The sequence below is a fragment of the Herpailurus yagouaroundi genome, unplaced genomic scaffold (genome assembly GCF_014898765.1).
Source record: "Herpailurus yagouaroundi ecotype Mexico unplaced genomic scaffold, PumYag 29, whole genome shotgun sequence".
In the NCBI taxonomy this organism is placed as follows: Eukaryota; Metazoa; Chordata; class Mammalia; order Carnivora; family Felidae; genus Herpailurus; species Herpailurus yagouaroundi.
Window position 1 is genome coordinate 49,236,773 of NW_024412377.1, and position 13,932 is coordinate 49,250,704.

At 33.8% G+C, this 13,932-nt stretch overlaps 1 protein-coding gene across 2 annotated transcripts in view; it reads right to left on the reverse strand.

Moving 5' to 3' along the window:
- The window catches only part of CLINT1 (clathrin interactor 1), a 59,068-nt gene that overhangs the window by 26,853 nt on the left and 18,283 nt on the right, over positions 1-13,932 (reverse strand). For both annotated transcript variants that reach the window (XM_040443394.1, XM_040443388.1), the window contains exons 2-3: positions 1,152-1,256; positions 516-612 (exon numbers count right to left, since the gene is read on the reverse strand). In XM_040443394.1, the coding sequence (XP_040299328.1) occupies positions 516-612; positions 1,152-1,256 (202 nt within the window). The remainder of the gene's footprint in view (positions 1-515; positions 613-1,151; positions 1,257-13,932) is intronic.

Here is a 13,932-nt window from a genome sequence, read left to right on the forward strand (position 1 = left end):
TACATGATAAAATCAGAACTAAATAAAAAGAATCTGGTAAAAAAGTACATATTTGGGAATTTAAAATGTTAGAATTTTAGTATGTTTTAGAATCTCTAACTATGTTTTAAAGTAACATTTTTGGTGCGGTGGTGTTAATACTATTATAAATTAAGCAAATTTTTATGTAGAGATGAGAAAACATATTAGACTGGTTTTCGTTTTAATCGCTCATACACTAAATATGCATCCTACTGCAGATTCATTACTTTGATATGCACAAATATATTTTAAGCAAGAAAAATTTTAATAATATTAAAATATTTAGAAGTATTATTTATATTACTTTTAAACATTTTAGATTCAGAATAGCTGTTTATGGTGACAAGAAAACAGAACGCAAGTAGCAAATCTACTTCTTCCATCTGTGTAAGAATATTCTATTCTGGGATTTAATGTTCTTCATAACCACTTATGTATGTATACGTTAAGCATTTGTTTCCAACATGTCAAATAATAAAAACTCATGCCCATACCTTATAAACTCTTCTCCAATTTTTTTTGTTGTCTTTTAACATTCGTGACCAAAGCATGTTCATAAGTTCGGGAAATTGTTCATACATAAATGTAGCCCTGAAAAAAGAATAATTTTCCTCAAGACTCTGTAATACATTAATTTTGACAGTAGATGGCATGCTTGTTCTAAGTCACTGTGCTTTGCCAAAAAGCTTAAAAAATATAAGCTTAATTCAAAACATTTAGATATGCTTCCATAAAAATATTTTTCTCATGGTCTGTGTAATATCTAGCATGTGTGTAAGCCCCACTAATTAATATCATCTTTTACAAGCTCTTTATTTACCAGCATACTGGTCGAGATGCTCATCAAAAAAAATTTTCCTAACTTTATTTCAAGTTATTTTATACACATTTGTCAAAATTCTATGATAAGCTACGTAAGTCTCTAAACTTCACTGAAAAATAGTTTTACTTTTTTGAGCTAATTTTTAAGGGGAAATGGACTGTGTGTAGAACTTCCTCCACTAATATCTGAATGATTATGCAGAATTTCTGTCTGGCAGCTAAACTGTTTAAAACTGAAAGCAAATTTCATATTTCTATGTAAAGATAGTTGGATTCTTTCTGCACTGCTGAGTCAAATTATCACTTACTTGGCAATCTCTCCCATGAGTTGCCCAGAAGGTCCCCAAGGATCGTCATTCGTTGCTTCTCGAACCTTAGACTCGATCTCTGAATAATTCATAACCACATTGGTGCTGCAGAGGAAAAAAAACGCACGCACACACACAAAGATTAGCATCAAAACTGAGAAACACATGAAAACTTAATAATGACACTACTGGGTGTCCTAATGAGATACCTCTACAGGGTGGGAAAGAAAACATCTTTTGTGCATAAGCTACTTCGAGAGTACTATATAGCACATTTAAGTTATATTTAAGAAAATTTTACTATTTCATTAGCCTTCCAGAAAACAGATGAGAGACTGATTACATTAGAGCTGGCCTAAGTCCAGCAAAAAAATGGCTTTGGGTCAAATTAAAAAGGAAATTGAACACACTAGAGTCTATTATAAAACTAAGTTGTCTGTTTCCTAACCAGATCTAGTTTACATGCACTCTTGTTTCCTTACAGAATTTCTATAAATTAATCAGCAAAATTACAGAAGAGCTACACATTATTTATATTGCATTTTCAAGAAGCAATGACAAGCCAAAGGTAACATTAAAAATGTTTAGAATCACTATGAACATTTAAACTGTAATCCCTTGGTCTCTTTTCACTTATTACATCATATAGGTTTTCCGTGTCACTAGTCACCATAACCCTCACTCTTGATGGCTACATAATACTCCATCAGGAGTCTGTATAACATTTAACTTTCACTTAAGACTTCAACAGTGATGAAGAACATGGGTTCTAGGAATCAGAAAGATATGACTTCAGTTACTTTGTGACTTTTAGCAAAATTATTCTAATTATCTTAATTTTAGTTTCCTCAAATGCAAAATGGGAGTAAGAAAGAATACTACCTAAAAGGGTGGCATCTCAAATGAAATCTATTAGTAGCATAGTGCCTGACACACAGAAATTGCTCAATACAGGCCAGCGGTCATTATTATTAAGAAAGATAATAAACACCTATTAAGAGTAATAAAAATATTACTTAATATTTTTGAAAAGAGTCCCTTAAGATAAAAGATAGCAAAATGTTTGGTTATTAAAATAGAATTTACATACTCATATGGATTTAAGAATTCAATGACATTCTGAGAAAGAAATACTGTGAAAAAGTGACAAACTATAGTAGTATCCATTTGACATCTAAAACTCCAATTATTACTGAGCAATTATTGTAACAGATGCCTATGAATAGGATCATTCAAATCTTTCACTTAAAATCAAGCCTTAGAAATACAGAAAAATTAGAATTTGGTAACTATGACTTCCATACATCTCACTCTTGCTGTATGGTTTTTCAGTTATCAGAAAGTTCTGTTTTTTAAAGGAAGGAAGGTATGGATATAATTTGTATTCAAATCTGTTTCTTCTCAAATATAAAGAAATACAAATTTCAAATTCATTGCAAACCTTTCTCTTTCTTTACTTAAAAAAAAAGACTAATAAATGGTTTGGGGTAAAATTTGAAAGGGACCATTACACATATATAACTTGCCAAATCACAGAATAAATTTGGCTTCTAGATTTACATTCAGAATACTGTTCTACTAAGGAAGGACAGTGAAATCCTATCACTTTCTTTCAAATCTTGGCGAAAGCTGCCTCCTAAAGTATCAACTAGTTTGATAACAAAAGTATAAATTGTTTCCCTGGGACATAGTTTCCAATGCCCCCTTTACCAACTGAGACGATTAATGAATGAATTTTCCTAAAAACCCAGTAATGATCCTCTTGACAATAATTTTATGTATAGATACAAAGGAGTAACATTTTTTCCAATTTTTTTCAACAATGGAAACAAAATAAAATCAAGGCAGTCAATGACAGATTTGCAATTTAAGATGCCACAAAATGATGGATTTCAAAATGCTTTTGTTTATCCTACTGGCTGAGGAATGCGTGGCTTAGGCAGTTATAAGTGTCAACATGCAGCTGTGGGAATGAACAATAGCAATTAGGATTATAATTCACCCAAGCATTTCATTAGCAAGAATGCACTTAAAATCTGTTTGCATTGTTTAATTTCAAGAGAACAAGATGAAAGGAGTTAATCTCTAGTCCATGCACATGAAATATTTTTACTAGAGCCTTCATAAATGCTGTAGCTTTCAGAACACTACTTTCCTTGTTCAAGCTACAAAAGCCCATGGGTCAAATGAGAAAGGTCCTGTTTCTCTAACCCTTCACAAGATTCTTAGCTGAAGGCCTGTGTGTTTGAGTGCTGTGTGTTTACAGGAAGAGGTGGCAGACAGCCAATAATTTAAGAATCTCCTTATTTCCTTGGTTGAAAAACAATGGGAACTATATAAAATGACAACTTACCATTAAAACACACTTACAATATAGTTACAAAGTACACAAAGTACATCCACAAAATATGGCAACAATAACAAAAAATAATAAAGTTAGAACACTTCCATGAAGAGAATGGCTCTATTTTAAAGCCATTTTTCCAGTGAAACTGTTGCTTTCAGAAACTGCAAAGAACTCTGAAGATGAGATCCGCTGGCTATAAAGAATTCCAAAATAAAGTATTTTTAAGCTGCATCTAATTCAGAAACAAATGTAAACTAAAACAAAACAACACACTACTGTATAGTTTGGCCTTACTCCAGGTCATTTAAAAATAACTATTTCTAAAAAGGTAGAAATGGCATTTTGATCCTTCCTTTCCCATGTTTTCAGTTGCCCTCAATCCACACCCTACCCATAATTCCAGTGACCTTTTTTAAAAAGGAAAATAACCTCTTCCCAACCCCCACCAAAAAAAAAAAAGTTAAAAAGAAATTACATCCAGATGTGAAAGGAAAAAATAGCTAGTTTAATTCTTAAAACTTCCTATGATTGACAAAAATGTTTTAAGAATGGATAATTCAGACACTAGAGGGGGCTCTCTCAACAGTTTTTTAAAGCACCAAATTCAGACAAAGGTCTAGGATGTGTTCTGCAAATAAAATTCTTGCAAGGAAATTACCACGAAATAACCAAAAAGTTTAGAATATTAAGAATCTGCTCATGTTCTGAAGATTTTACCTTAAAGCAGTATTGAACCACACTCATTATATCAGTAAGACTTCACTGCATCTACAGTCCTTTTCATGGTTTCACATTTGCCACTCACAACACCCTAACAGGCAGGACAGGACTAAGGGAGATCCAGTGAGAGTACTTAACCCTCGACAACCCAGCACCACTCACTCATTGGATCTTTAATGCCAAAGACTAAAAGTTACTGCCCTCAACTTCTGTACACATACTTCTGTGACTGTATTCACATGGCCAATGTTCAATTATTCAAGGGCTGACTATTCAATTTGTAAATTATTAGTGTTCATTTGGCTCTGTTCTTTATTCCTCATTTTCTGTTTATTGCACTGCTCACTACTGATAGAATACCAAATTATTTTACTTAGTAACAGTTTGGGAACAGGTTTTAGAGGCAAGATTGGTTGAAAGTGAGCTAACGTGGGACTTTTACTTATAGATGGCCAATGCCTCTTCTAATCTGCATTAAGAATAATCAGTAAAATAACTGACAAGAAAACATTTGAATAGTTCTTATTGATATATTTTCCTGTCAAAAGTTCAGGAATATGCTTTGTTAAAACAAAACTATATACCAAGAGAAAAGGTAAAGCTTAGGTACAATTCAGTTCTAACTACCAGCAAAGGAATAAAGAAACTGAAACAGACTGATGCAGTAGAAAGTATTTTTTCCCAGCTTGTCCTTTTAATTATACCTCCTTTAAAAAAAAAAGTCATATTTTTCATGTTTTCTTCTTTTTGTTTTAAACTTACTATATAAAGCCTTCATTCACTCTGAGATCAGGAAAATATTTAGCAGTATTTTCTCTTAGACCTTTAAATTTGTATTTTATTCTATGCATGCACACATACATCCACACTTAGAGTCTCACTAACAGGAAAACAGGCAGCAAGAGACAGACACAACATTCAAAGTAATGGTTTTAAATAACAGTATTTCTTTCTTCATACTTTCCTGTATTTTCCAAATTTCCTCCCATGAACTTTAACCAAGGAAAAACTTTTAAATGCCATTAAAAATAGAAATCAAGTACAGTATCATCATTAGCAACCTTTTAACTTTCATCAGCAAATAAGCATCATGGTAGCCCACATATGTATTATTTGTACTTCCAACATCTTGTTTTTATCAGGCTAATAAGTGCAGCAAACTAGTAACTAATGTATATGTATACATACTAAAATATGTATGCCAAGTGCTATATGTGTAAAACTACAGGGATCAATTTAAGTACCTAATATTAAAATTAACATGTTTTTGGGGTGCCTGGGTGGCTCAGTCGGTTAAGCGTCCGACTTCGGCTCAGGTCATGATCTTGCAGTTCGTGAGTTCGAGCCCCGCGTTGGGCTCTGTGATGACAGCTCAGAGTCTGGAGCCTGCTTCAGATTCTATGTCTCCCTCTCTCTCTCTGACCCTCCCCCGCCGTTCATGCCCTGTCTCTCTCTGTCTCAAAAATAAATAAAACGTAAAAAAAAAAAATTAACATGTTTTTAAGAAACTCTTTTAGGAAAGAATAATTCTTGAACATTAAAACTTACACTAAAAACTCACCTCTTAATCTCAATGCCACAAAGATTTCAGAAGATACTTTTATGACACAGGTAAAACTATTATGCTCCCATTAATAAAGTATCAATCTTTAAATAACTTTTTAAAAATAATAAAACACCCATAAAATAAACACTGAAAAAGAAAGTTTTCTCAGGTAAATTCCTTCTTTTAATGCTTGTTCTTTTTTTTTTTTTTTTAAGCTTCTGGCCAAAACATTAGGAAAATAGTTTTAAGAATACTTGCTCTAAAAGTGTGATATAGACCATTTGATATTCAGTTTTCATCAGGGGACCGCCTTTACCACATTACCCTTATTTGCAAGCTAAACATTTTATAGGTTCAATACTCATTTTAAAACCAAGTACATGGTAATTACAATCCTGTGAACACAATCATATTTATGATCAACAACCAAGAAGTCTACCACTTCTAAATTCAACAAATACATAAGTTTCATTGTCAGCAGAAAATCTGAGGCTGTACAGAAATGGTGTGGGGAGGTGGAAAAACTGATTCATCTACTTGGCTGGATATTTGCTACCCATGGGAAAAAAAAAAGTATTTTCTTGACCTGAAAGTAAAATACAAAGCAATAAAAAATGTCTTTTTAAAAATTTTTTAAGATTTATTTATTTTTGAGAGAGGGAGAGAGCCATAGCGTGAGCAGGAGAAGGGCAGAGAGACAGGGAGGGCGACACAGACTCAGAAGCAGGCTGTAGGCTCCAGGCTCTGAGCTGTTAGCACAGAGCCCAATACGGGGCTCGAATTGATGAACTGTGAGATCATGACCTGAGCCGAAGTCAGACGCTTAAATGACTGAGCCACCCAGGTGTCCCGAAAAATGTCTTAACAAAAGGACTGGTTCAGCAGAATTAATATTGCTAAAGCAAATATTATCATATTTGATTATAAAGTATCTTAGTTATAAAATACCTACAGTGCTAATATAAGGAATACATTACAGTGTTCCCTCCACACCAGAAGAAAACTAATATAATAAATATTGGAAAGTAGAGAAAAAAACAAATACAACAAACCTACTGCTGGCCACTTTCTCTCTAGTGCTGCCATGCTGTCATTAGCAGCAGTGGCCCCTTCTACCAAACAGAAAGAAAATGAGTGAGTAGAGAGGAAAAGTATATTTAATATAATATATTTAATAGCAATATAATAGCAGTATTATAGCAATATTTAATAGAAATATAATAATATTTAATAGCAACCCCTTGGTAGAGAAATAAGCTCACTTGTATCATCACAAGACTAGTAAGCAGCTGATGTTTAAACTGCTGGGTTTCTAATTCTAAAGCCCATATTATACAACAATGCCCTAAAATCAGAGAATTAGTAATATCATCCGACCTAAAAGAAAAAGCTTCTTAGTTAATAAATTAAGATGACATCACAAACTGTGCTACTAAAAGAAATGCTGAATTAATCTTTAAAGAATATATTCCCAGTTATGGAAATTATATTTTCTTTGGTTTTACTAAATATTAAATAATGAACTATCCAAGTGGAAAGGAGGAAACCAATGTATTCCTCCCCCTCTTAAACACAAATACTCTTAAAAGCAAGGTAAAAAAAAAACATTTTGAATAGGGAAAAACTGAAATTGAAGACCTCTAAAATCTCAGGCTCTCTTATCCATTCTTCTGTAGTAACAAGACTTCAGAAGAATAACCTGGTTATTTAAAAAACATATACCCTATTTCAATCTATTTATATCATAAATATGTGGGATGCTCATGTGCATATTATTTATGACTTCACCTATTTACACAGAGGACTATGCCGGATTATGTACCTTCTGTTTTCCTCTTTACTTTTCAAGAGGGAACATTAAAATACTAAATGCTGAAACATGAGACTTTCTGCTTTTTAAAATAACCATCAAGAATTTGCACTGAAATACTATACTTCATGCTTTAGCTATCACAGTAAAAAAAAAAATTAACACCAAATAAATATTAAAGAACAGTTTACTGCCAGGTTTTACTGAGGGAGGAGGGGACTCCCATAGTTCTTTTTAAAGCTTCTACTTTTAGAATATTCTGGATACTCAAAGATCAAGTTAGATACTATAACCGGATACCTAAAACATTTTAAAAACAGTACAGACAGAAAAACTGCTGAAGTCCAAACACAAGCTGCCTGCTTACGACATGAAAACCACAGAAAATGTATTAACGTTCAAAAACACCACTTCAGTTGTTCATTCCCCACATATGACAAGAGAAAAGCACCTCTAGCTGATGTAACTCTAACTGAAATTCTAAATGTTTTCAGATGTAAGAAAATTAAGGTGTATCTAGTCTTTTCTAAGGCAAAAGCTATTCTTCCACCATACTACTAGCAAATTCTTTGATCCATTCTGATTGATGTTGGCCTTCAATTCCAGTAATAGTTTAGTCCATGGGGATGGAGAATTGGGAGTCCAAAATTTAACCACCCCTGATGTTTTCCTATTACTGAACACTGTTGATTAATATGGCTTGATATTCTTGTAATCTTAACTCAAAACTTTAGGCTGTGTTTGTACTATTTACAGATATAGTAGAAAGATAAAAAGATATAAAAAGTATATTTTCAGTTTTTTTGCAGAGGACAATGGGGAACAAATTAAACACTGAACATATTCTGCACGTAGAAATGACTAAGAATAAACCTCTAACATTCATGAACGATTAACAGAAAACCTTTATCTTAAAAATTACGAAGACAAAAATGGTTGTACAGACTCCTGACAATCTCCCAGATTCGATCATTTAAAGTATCCTGTACTTATTATACTTCCCCAACACATGGTAAAAATAGAGTCATCAAGTTTTCTTTCTTAGGTAGGAAACTTATGCATGGCAGAACACTTTTCATAATTTTTTTTTTTTTGTTAGTGATTCTGTATGATTTGATTGTGTCATTAATCCAAGGTACTACCAAACCCAATGTGTTCTTCTCTAAATACCCTTTGTAAAGCTACTATTTTCTGTTAATAATAATTTTCTCAGGCTCTGCCACATTCACTACCAGTACTGGAGGTTGGCTTTCTTGATTTGTTGATCACAAAGAAATTAAGTTACAACAGCCCCAGAGCTGTAACATAACAAAGCCGAGCTGCCCAGTGGATGCCAATGAAAGGCTTGGCTAAGTGACTTGTCCCCACAGCTGCAAATCAGATTTGGATCATAATAAAATTGTACATTATTTCCTGTTAACAAATCTAGATCTGTTTTACAAAGTCAAAACTGAACAAAAATCTACATTTTATTTATTTATTTATTTATTTATTTATTTATTTATTTATTTATTTTTAACATTTATTTATTTTTGAGACAGAGAGAGACAGAGCATGAACGGGGGGGAGGGTCAGAGAGAGGGAGACACAGAATCTGAAACAGGCTCCAGGCTCTGAGCTGTCAGCACAGAGCCCGACGCAGGGCTCGAACTCACGAACTGTGAGATCGTGACCTGAGCCGAAGTCGGACGCTTAACTGACTGAGCCACCCAGGCACCCCAAAAATCTACTACATTTTAGAAAGGAGGATGGTTACACAGTAGGAAATGTAATACAAAAAAATATTTAAGAACTTCTGTCAGTAACTGACATTAACCGATTTATCACATATTTTCTAATCTCTAAATATACCCATTACAGATTATTAGTACTCCAAATGATATCATTATCTAAAGATTTCAAGCTTAAAACCTAGCATTCCAAATCCATATAATTTCAAATTGTGCGTTAAATAAATAGTTGGTCCCTTGCTTAAGGAAGAGTTTACCTAACATTCCAGGAAAATCTCCAGTACTGACTCAGTATCAGTTTACATGAGCCCAAACTAACAACTTACATCTAAAATATCTGAGATTTCTAACAACTGATATGTTTATCACTTAAGTATAATAAAGCTGTTCTAAAATGCAACTAGCAGAAGTAATGTCTTATGAACTTTTTTCCAAAAAACAAAAAAAACCCCACAGAAAATCATTATTTTGCGGTTTATGTAGAATTCAGGGTTAGGAAAGGTTACATAAAATCAGTAAGCCTTAAAGAAGTCAATACTCCAAGTTTAGTTTCTCATGCCAAACTATGTGCCAGATTAGAATGTATACATAAATTGATCACTAAAAGATACAAACTTATGGAAGCAATGACTAAAATACTTTTCTATATAAAAGTTTATATGTTAAATGTTTATAGTCCAACATAAAGTCTTCAGGGAAAGATTAGAAGCCACACATAATTATTCCAACAACTCAAAAAATTAAGGAATTGATCCAAAACAAAAAATACTTAAACCAGGATGGTAGCTGGATTTCTGCCCCTCGAAATCTGTCATTGAATTCTTTTTTCCAAAAGTTACCGACCTCTTGATCACTATTAAGTGTGACTTAAACTGGCAATTTTTCAAGGAAAGAGTTTTAGTAATTTATGTAACAGATGTGCAAAAAAAATTACATGAATGAGATAAGCCAAGAAAAACATCCTGATGTCCACAACTAAATTATGACCTGTGGGAGGAAGAAACTATAAAATTATTTCCCCTTCCTTACAACTTCAGTGGCTAGCAATACGAAATAAAATAACCTGTTTGATAGCAACCCATTTGCAAACATTTAAAATGGGCCTGGGCTCTAGGAACTGTTCCAAACACAAGCCCACCCTAAAGGAAAATACTGCAAATTTATGTATTTTCATAATCTCCTTCATCTTTTATGGCTATTTTGTAGGAAAGCAAAGTAATATGTACATTAATTGACCAATAATTAGAGATTAATATGGCCTGAATTTTGTCGCGGACTCCTGGACAAATCAACCACTCTGTGTCTCAAGTTTCCTCATCTGAAAGACAGTTCCTATGTATAACAGAGATTAAATGAAATGGTTAAGGGTACCATTTAGCACACATGGTCATTTTTCTGCCAATATTTATTTTTAGTTTGAAGATATTCTTTATATGGTCCCTTAGAGTAAACTAATTCTTATTACTTACATCTCATTCATTGTTGCAGAACTTTACAGTCATGGTAACTAGCAGCCTATCTGACCCAAAGCATAGATATTGAAATGAAGATCTTGAAAATGTTAAGTATATAGGCAAGGCAAAAAAATTATTATTAAGAAATGGCCAAAGACCTGGAAATGAGTATTACTAAGAAATCAGTAACACTAATAATACTAATAATATAATATTACAGTAGTAATACTATTAATGCAAGCCCTGGCAGAGAACAACTATTTTATGCTTAACAGAGTTTTTATTTTGAAGTTTATTCTTACTAATCTTGAGCTACAGTTTTATTTTACATAAAGTAGCAATTTCTTTTTTAGTGGTAACCTGACATCATCTGATCAAATAAATAAAAAGTCCTTTTGGATTCACTAAACTCATTCACATCTACTGATGGAGTTGCACATCCCAAAGCAAAACTAAAGCAAAAACAAAGACTTTTAAGCTATTATAAGAAGGGAAATTATCTAGCATTATCAGAAACTGCAGAATTCTGAGCTTTCAAAATGCCCAAAATAAGGTCATATAATTCATTCCATGAGGTGGCTGTCTGAAGAAAGCATTTTAGAAGGGCCACAATACCTGGTTTCTATATCCTGCTTCCTTTGCAAGAGCACAAATCATTACATGAAGAAATGTCTAGATGTTCATGGATCTTGATGGTTTATGTAGAAACCCTTCTACTCTCCCTCTAGCATAGGTGCTGCTGCTACCATGAGCTGGGTAGCAGATGACAAGCTTAAAAAAAGCTGTCCCAACCACTGGCCAATCCCATGATGCTAAAGAGTTATTTTTTTTCCAGAGAAATTTTCTGGTGCCAATTAAGATTTGGGGAAGGGATGTTCTATGGCTGGCAAAAGAAGGTATTTGTTATGTGGTTCAGGAAAGTAAGATAAGTTGTTTCTAAAACGTGGCAGCAATGGTACATGGGACAATACAGCAATCAAACAGGCAGAGGCTACACACTAGAAAATTCTTTCCCTTTCACTGCCATAGAAAAACAGCTCCCACAACACAAATCTGATGAACAGTAACTACTATCAACTATATAAAAACACATGTACATGTGGACAAAATCTAGAAGGAAAAAAAAACGTGAAAAACTGTATGTGGATGGGGACACATTAGTTTACAATTTTATTTATACGATGAAAAAAAATCGATCACTTTTAAAGAAAAGAAAAACAGCACTTGTGTATAAAACTTCTCTTCACTTGTTAGGGCAGTGTCCCATGGCTGAGCTGATTTAATTCTGCTGAGGATCAGTTTCCACTCTCTTGGCTCAGCAGCCTCTTTATATCAGTGCCCTATCCGCACAGATAAAAGCTTTCTGAAGACCCGCTTTGGATAAAGCAACAGAGGTAAGGGTGTCAAGTTGCCTTCTTCTCTTGGCTAGCTGCAAAACAGTGTTGGAGACTATTCCGTAGGAATGCTAGCCCCAACCCAATTCTATTTTCTACTTTCAGCTGATTTTTTCTTTATCCTCTATCTCTGTAATTTTTAAGATTTCCATTTTTACTTTCTTCTAAAACAGTACTCTAGTATTTTGTGAAACATGGTAAGATTTTGGAGATGTTATGTAAAACTAAGGCAATTTTATTACTACAGCACTTCTCAGAGACTATATTCTAACATGCTTTGAGAATCTCAAAGAGGGGATCATATTAAAATGGCTAAAATTTTGGTGATAACATTCCTTCTCCCTGGAGCATTTTCTAAGTGTTCCAAAAAACCCACTTTGGGGTTTTTACACTATTTTTTAAAACTTCCCTTAATATTAGACTCACAAAAATGTCTATACCTTTCATCTTACCACTCTTGTTTTTAGTATCTGTTATTTCTTATTCTTTTTTAATGGATAGCTTTTCCTTTTAACCTTTTATGTTTTTAAATTCTTATCTGATGGCTGGTTTTAGGCCTTTTATCTTGCTTTACATCTCACTTATTTTTAACCTATTAAAAAAAAACCTTGATTGATCTTTACTGTTGATTTCAGTTTCCTATCTTGTTTATTTTAAGTTTCATCAGTATTACTTTTGGGCCCTTTTTTTCCACTGAGTTTTTAAAAACTTTTAAACTTTATTCCAACCTCTTCAAAGTTCTCTATTTTTAGCTTTAAGTTCTCAATCCTCATTTAATAACGTCTTTCCTTTTTTCTTGCATGTTTTACTTATTTTACATTTTATAACACATCACTGAATGAACAGAAACAGCACAAAGAGCTCAAGAAAAGAGAGGAATTGGCTCTTCTCACAGTCCCTAACTCTCACACTTACTGCTGTTTTTCTTGCCCTCCCGATGCAGGGGTAACATTTTTCACAAGGATCAATGAAACACGTATGTGAGATACTCAAAATGAGATTAGCTTTATTAAGTCCCAAGAGGTGATAAAATTCTTCTTCTTCCAGATTAGAGGTGCTTTTTAACAATTAAAATTATTAGTTTTCATGTATTTGAGAAGGAGCAACATTCAGGCGGCTTCACGATTTCTCAGGGTGAAACATGATCTGCAGGGTACATGGTAAGGCCAGGCAGGCTGCATGTAGGTGCTGGGTGTTTGGAGTCATCTTTGGGAGCCTTTTCCCTCAGAGACTACATCTCTAGTCTAGGCTCCAACATTTAACAATGTCTCCATTTGGGGTGTGTTCTCCACTTATCCTTCAAACCGTGACTAGATTCAGCTTCCTAATATATTTACCGTTGGCCATGTGGTCCACCACAAATTCATCACCACCTTCCCCAAGTATTTTCCTCTTTGTGTTATCAGTGGACAGTACCATCCAGAGTTACGGCTTCAACATCATAATTCATTACTTCCCTCCCCTCCTATTCAGCATTAAAAGTCCATTTTCCTGGACTTTTCTACCTACGGTGGTTCCTAAGTATCTCTAATATGTCCATCTACTTCTCCCTACCCATGTTGCCACTACCTCAGCACAGGGTCACGACCATTTCCCACCCAGATTATTGCCAACAATCTTATAACTAGTGTCTCTGCTTTTCCTCTATCTCCCACCAGACCAGAGCCAAAGTGAACTCTTGCTGAAATACAAATCCTATGTAACTGAGCCCCCATTTTTTAAATCCAACAAAGGCTTCCGTTGGAAGCCTTCAAGATGAAGTCCAAATTCCTTAACATGA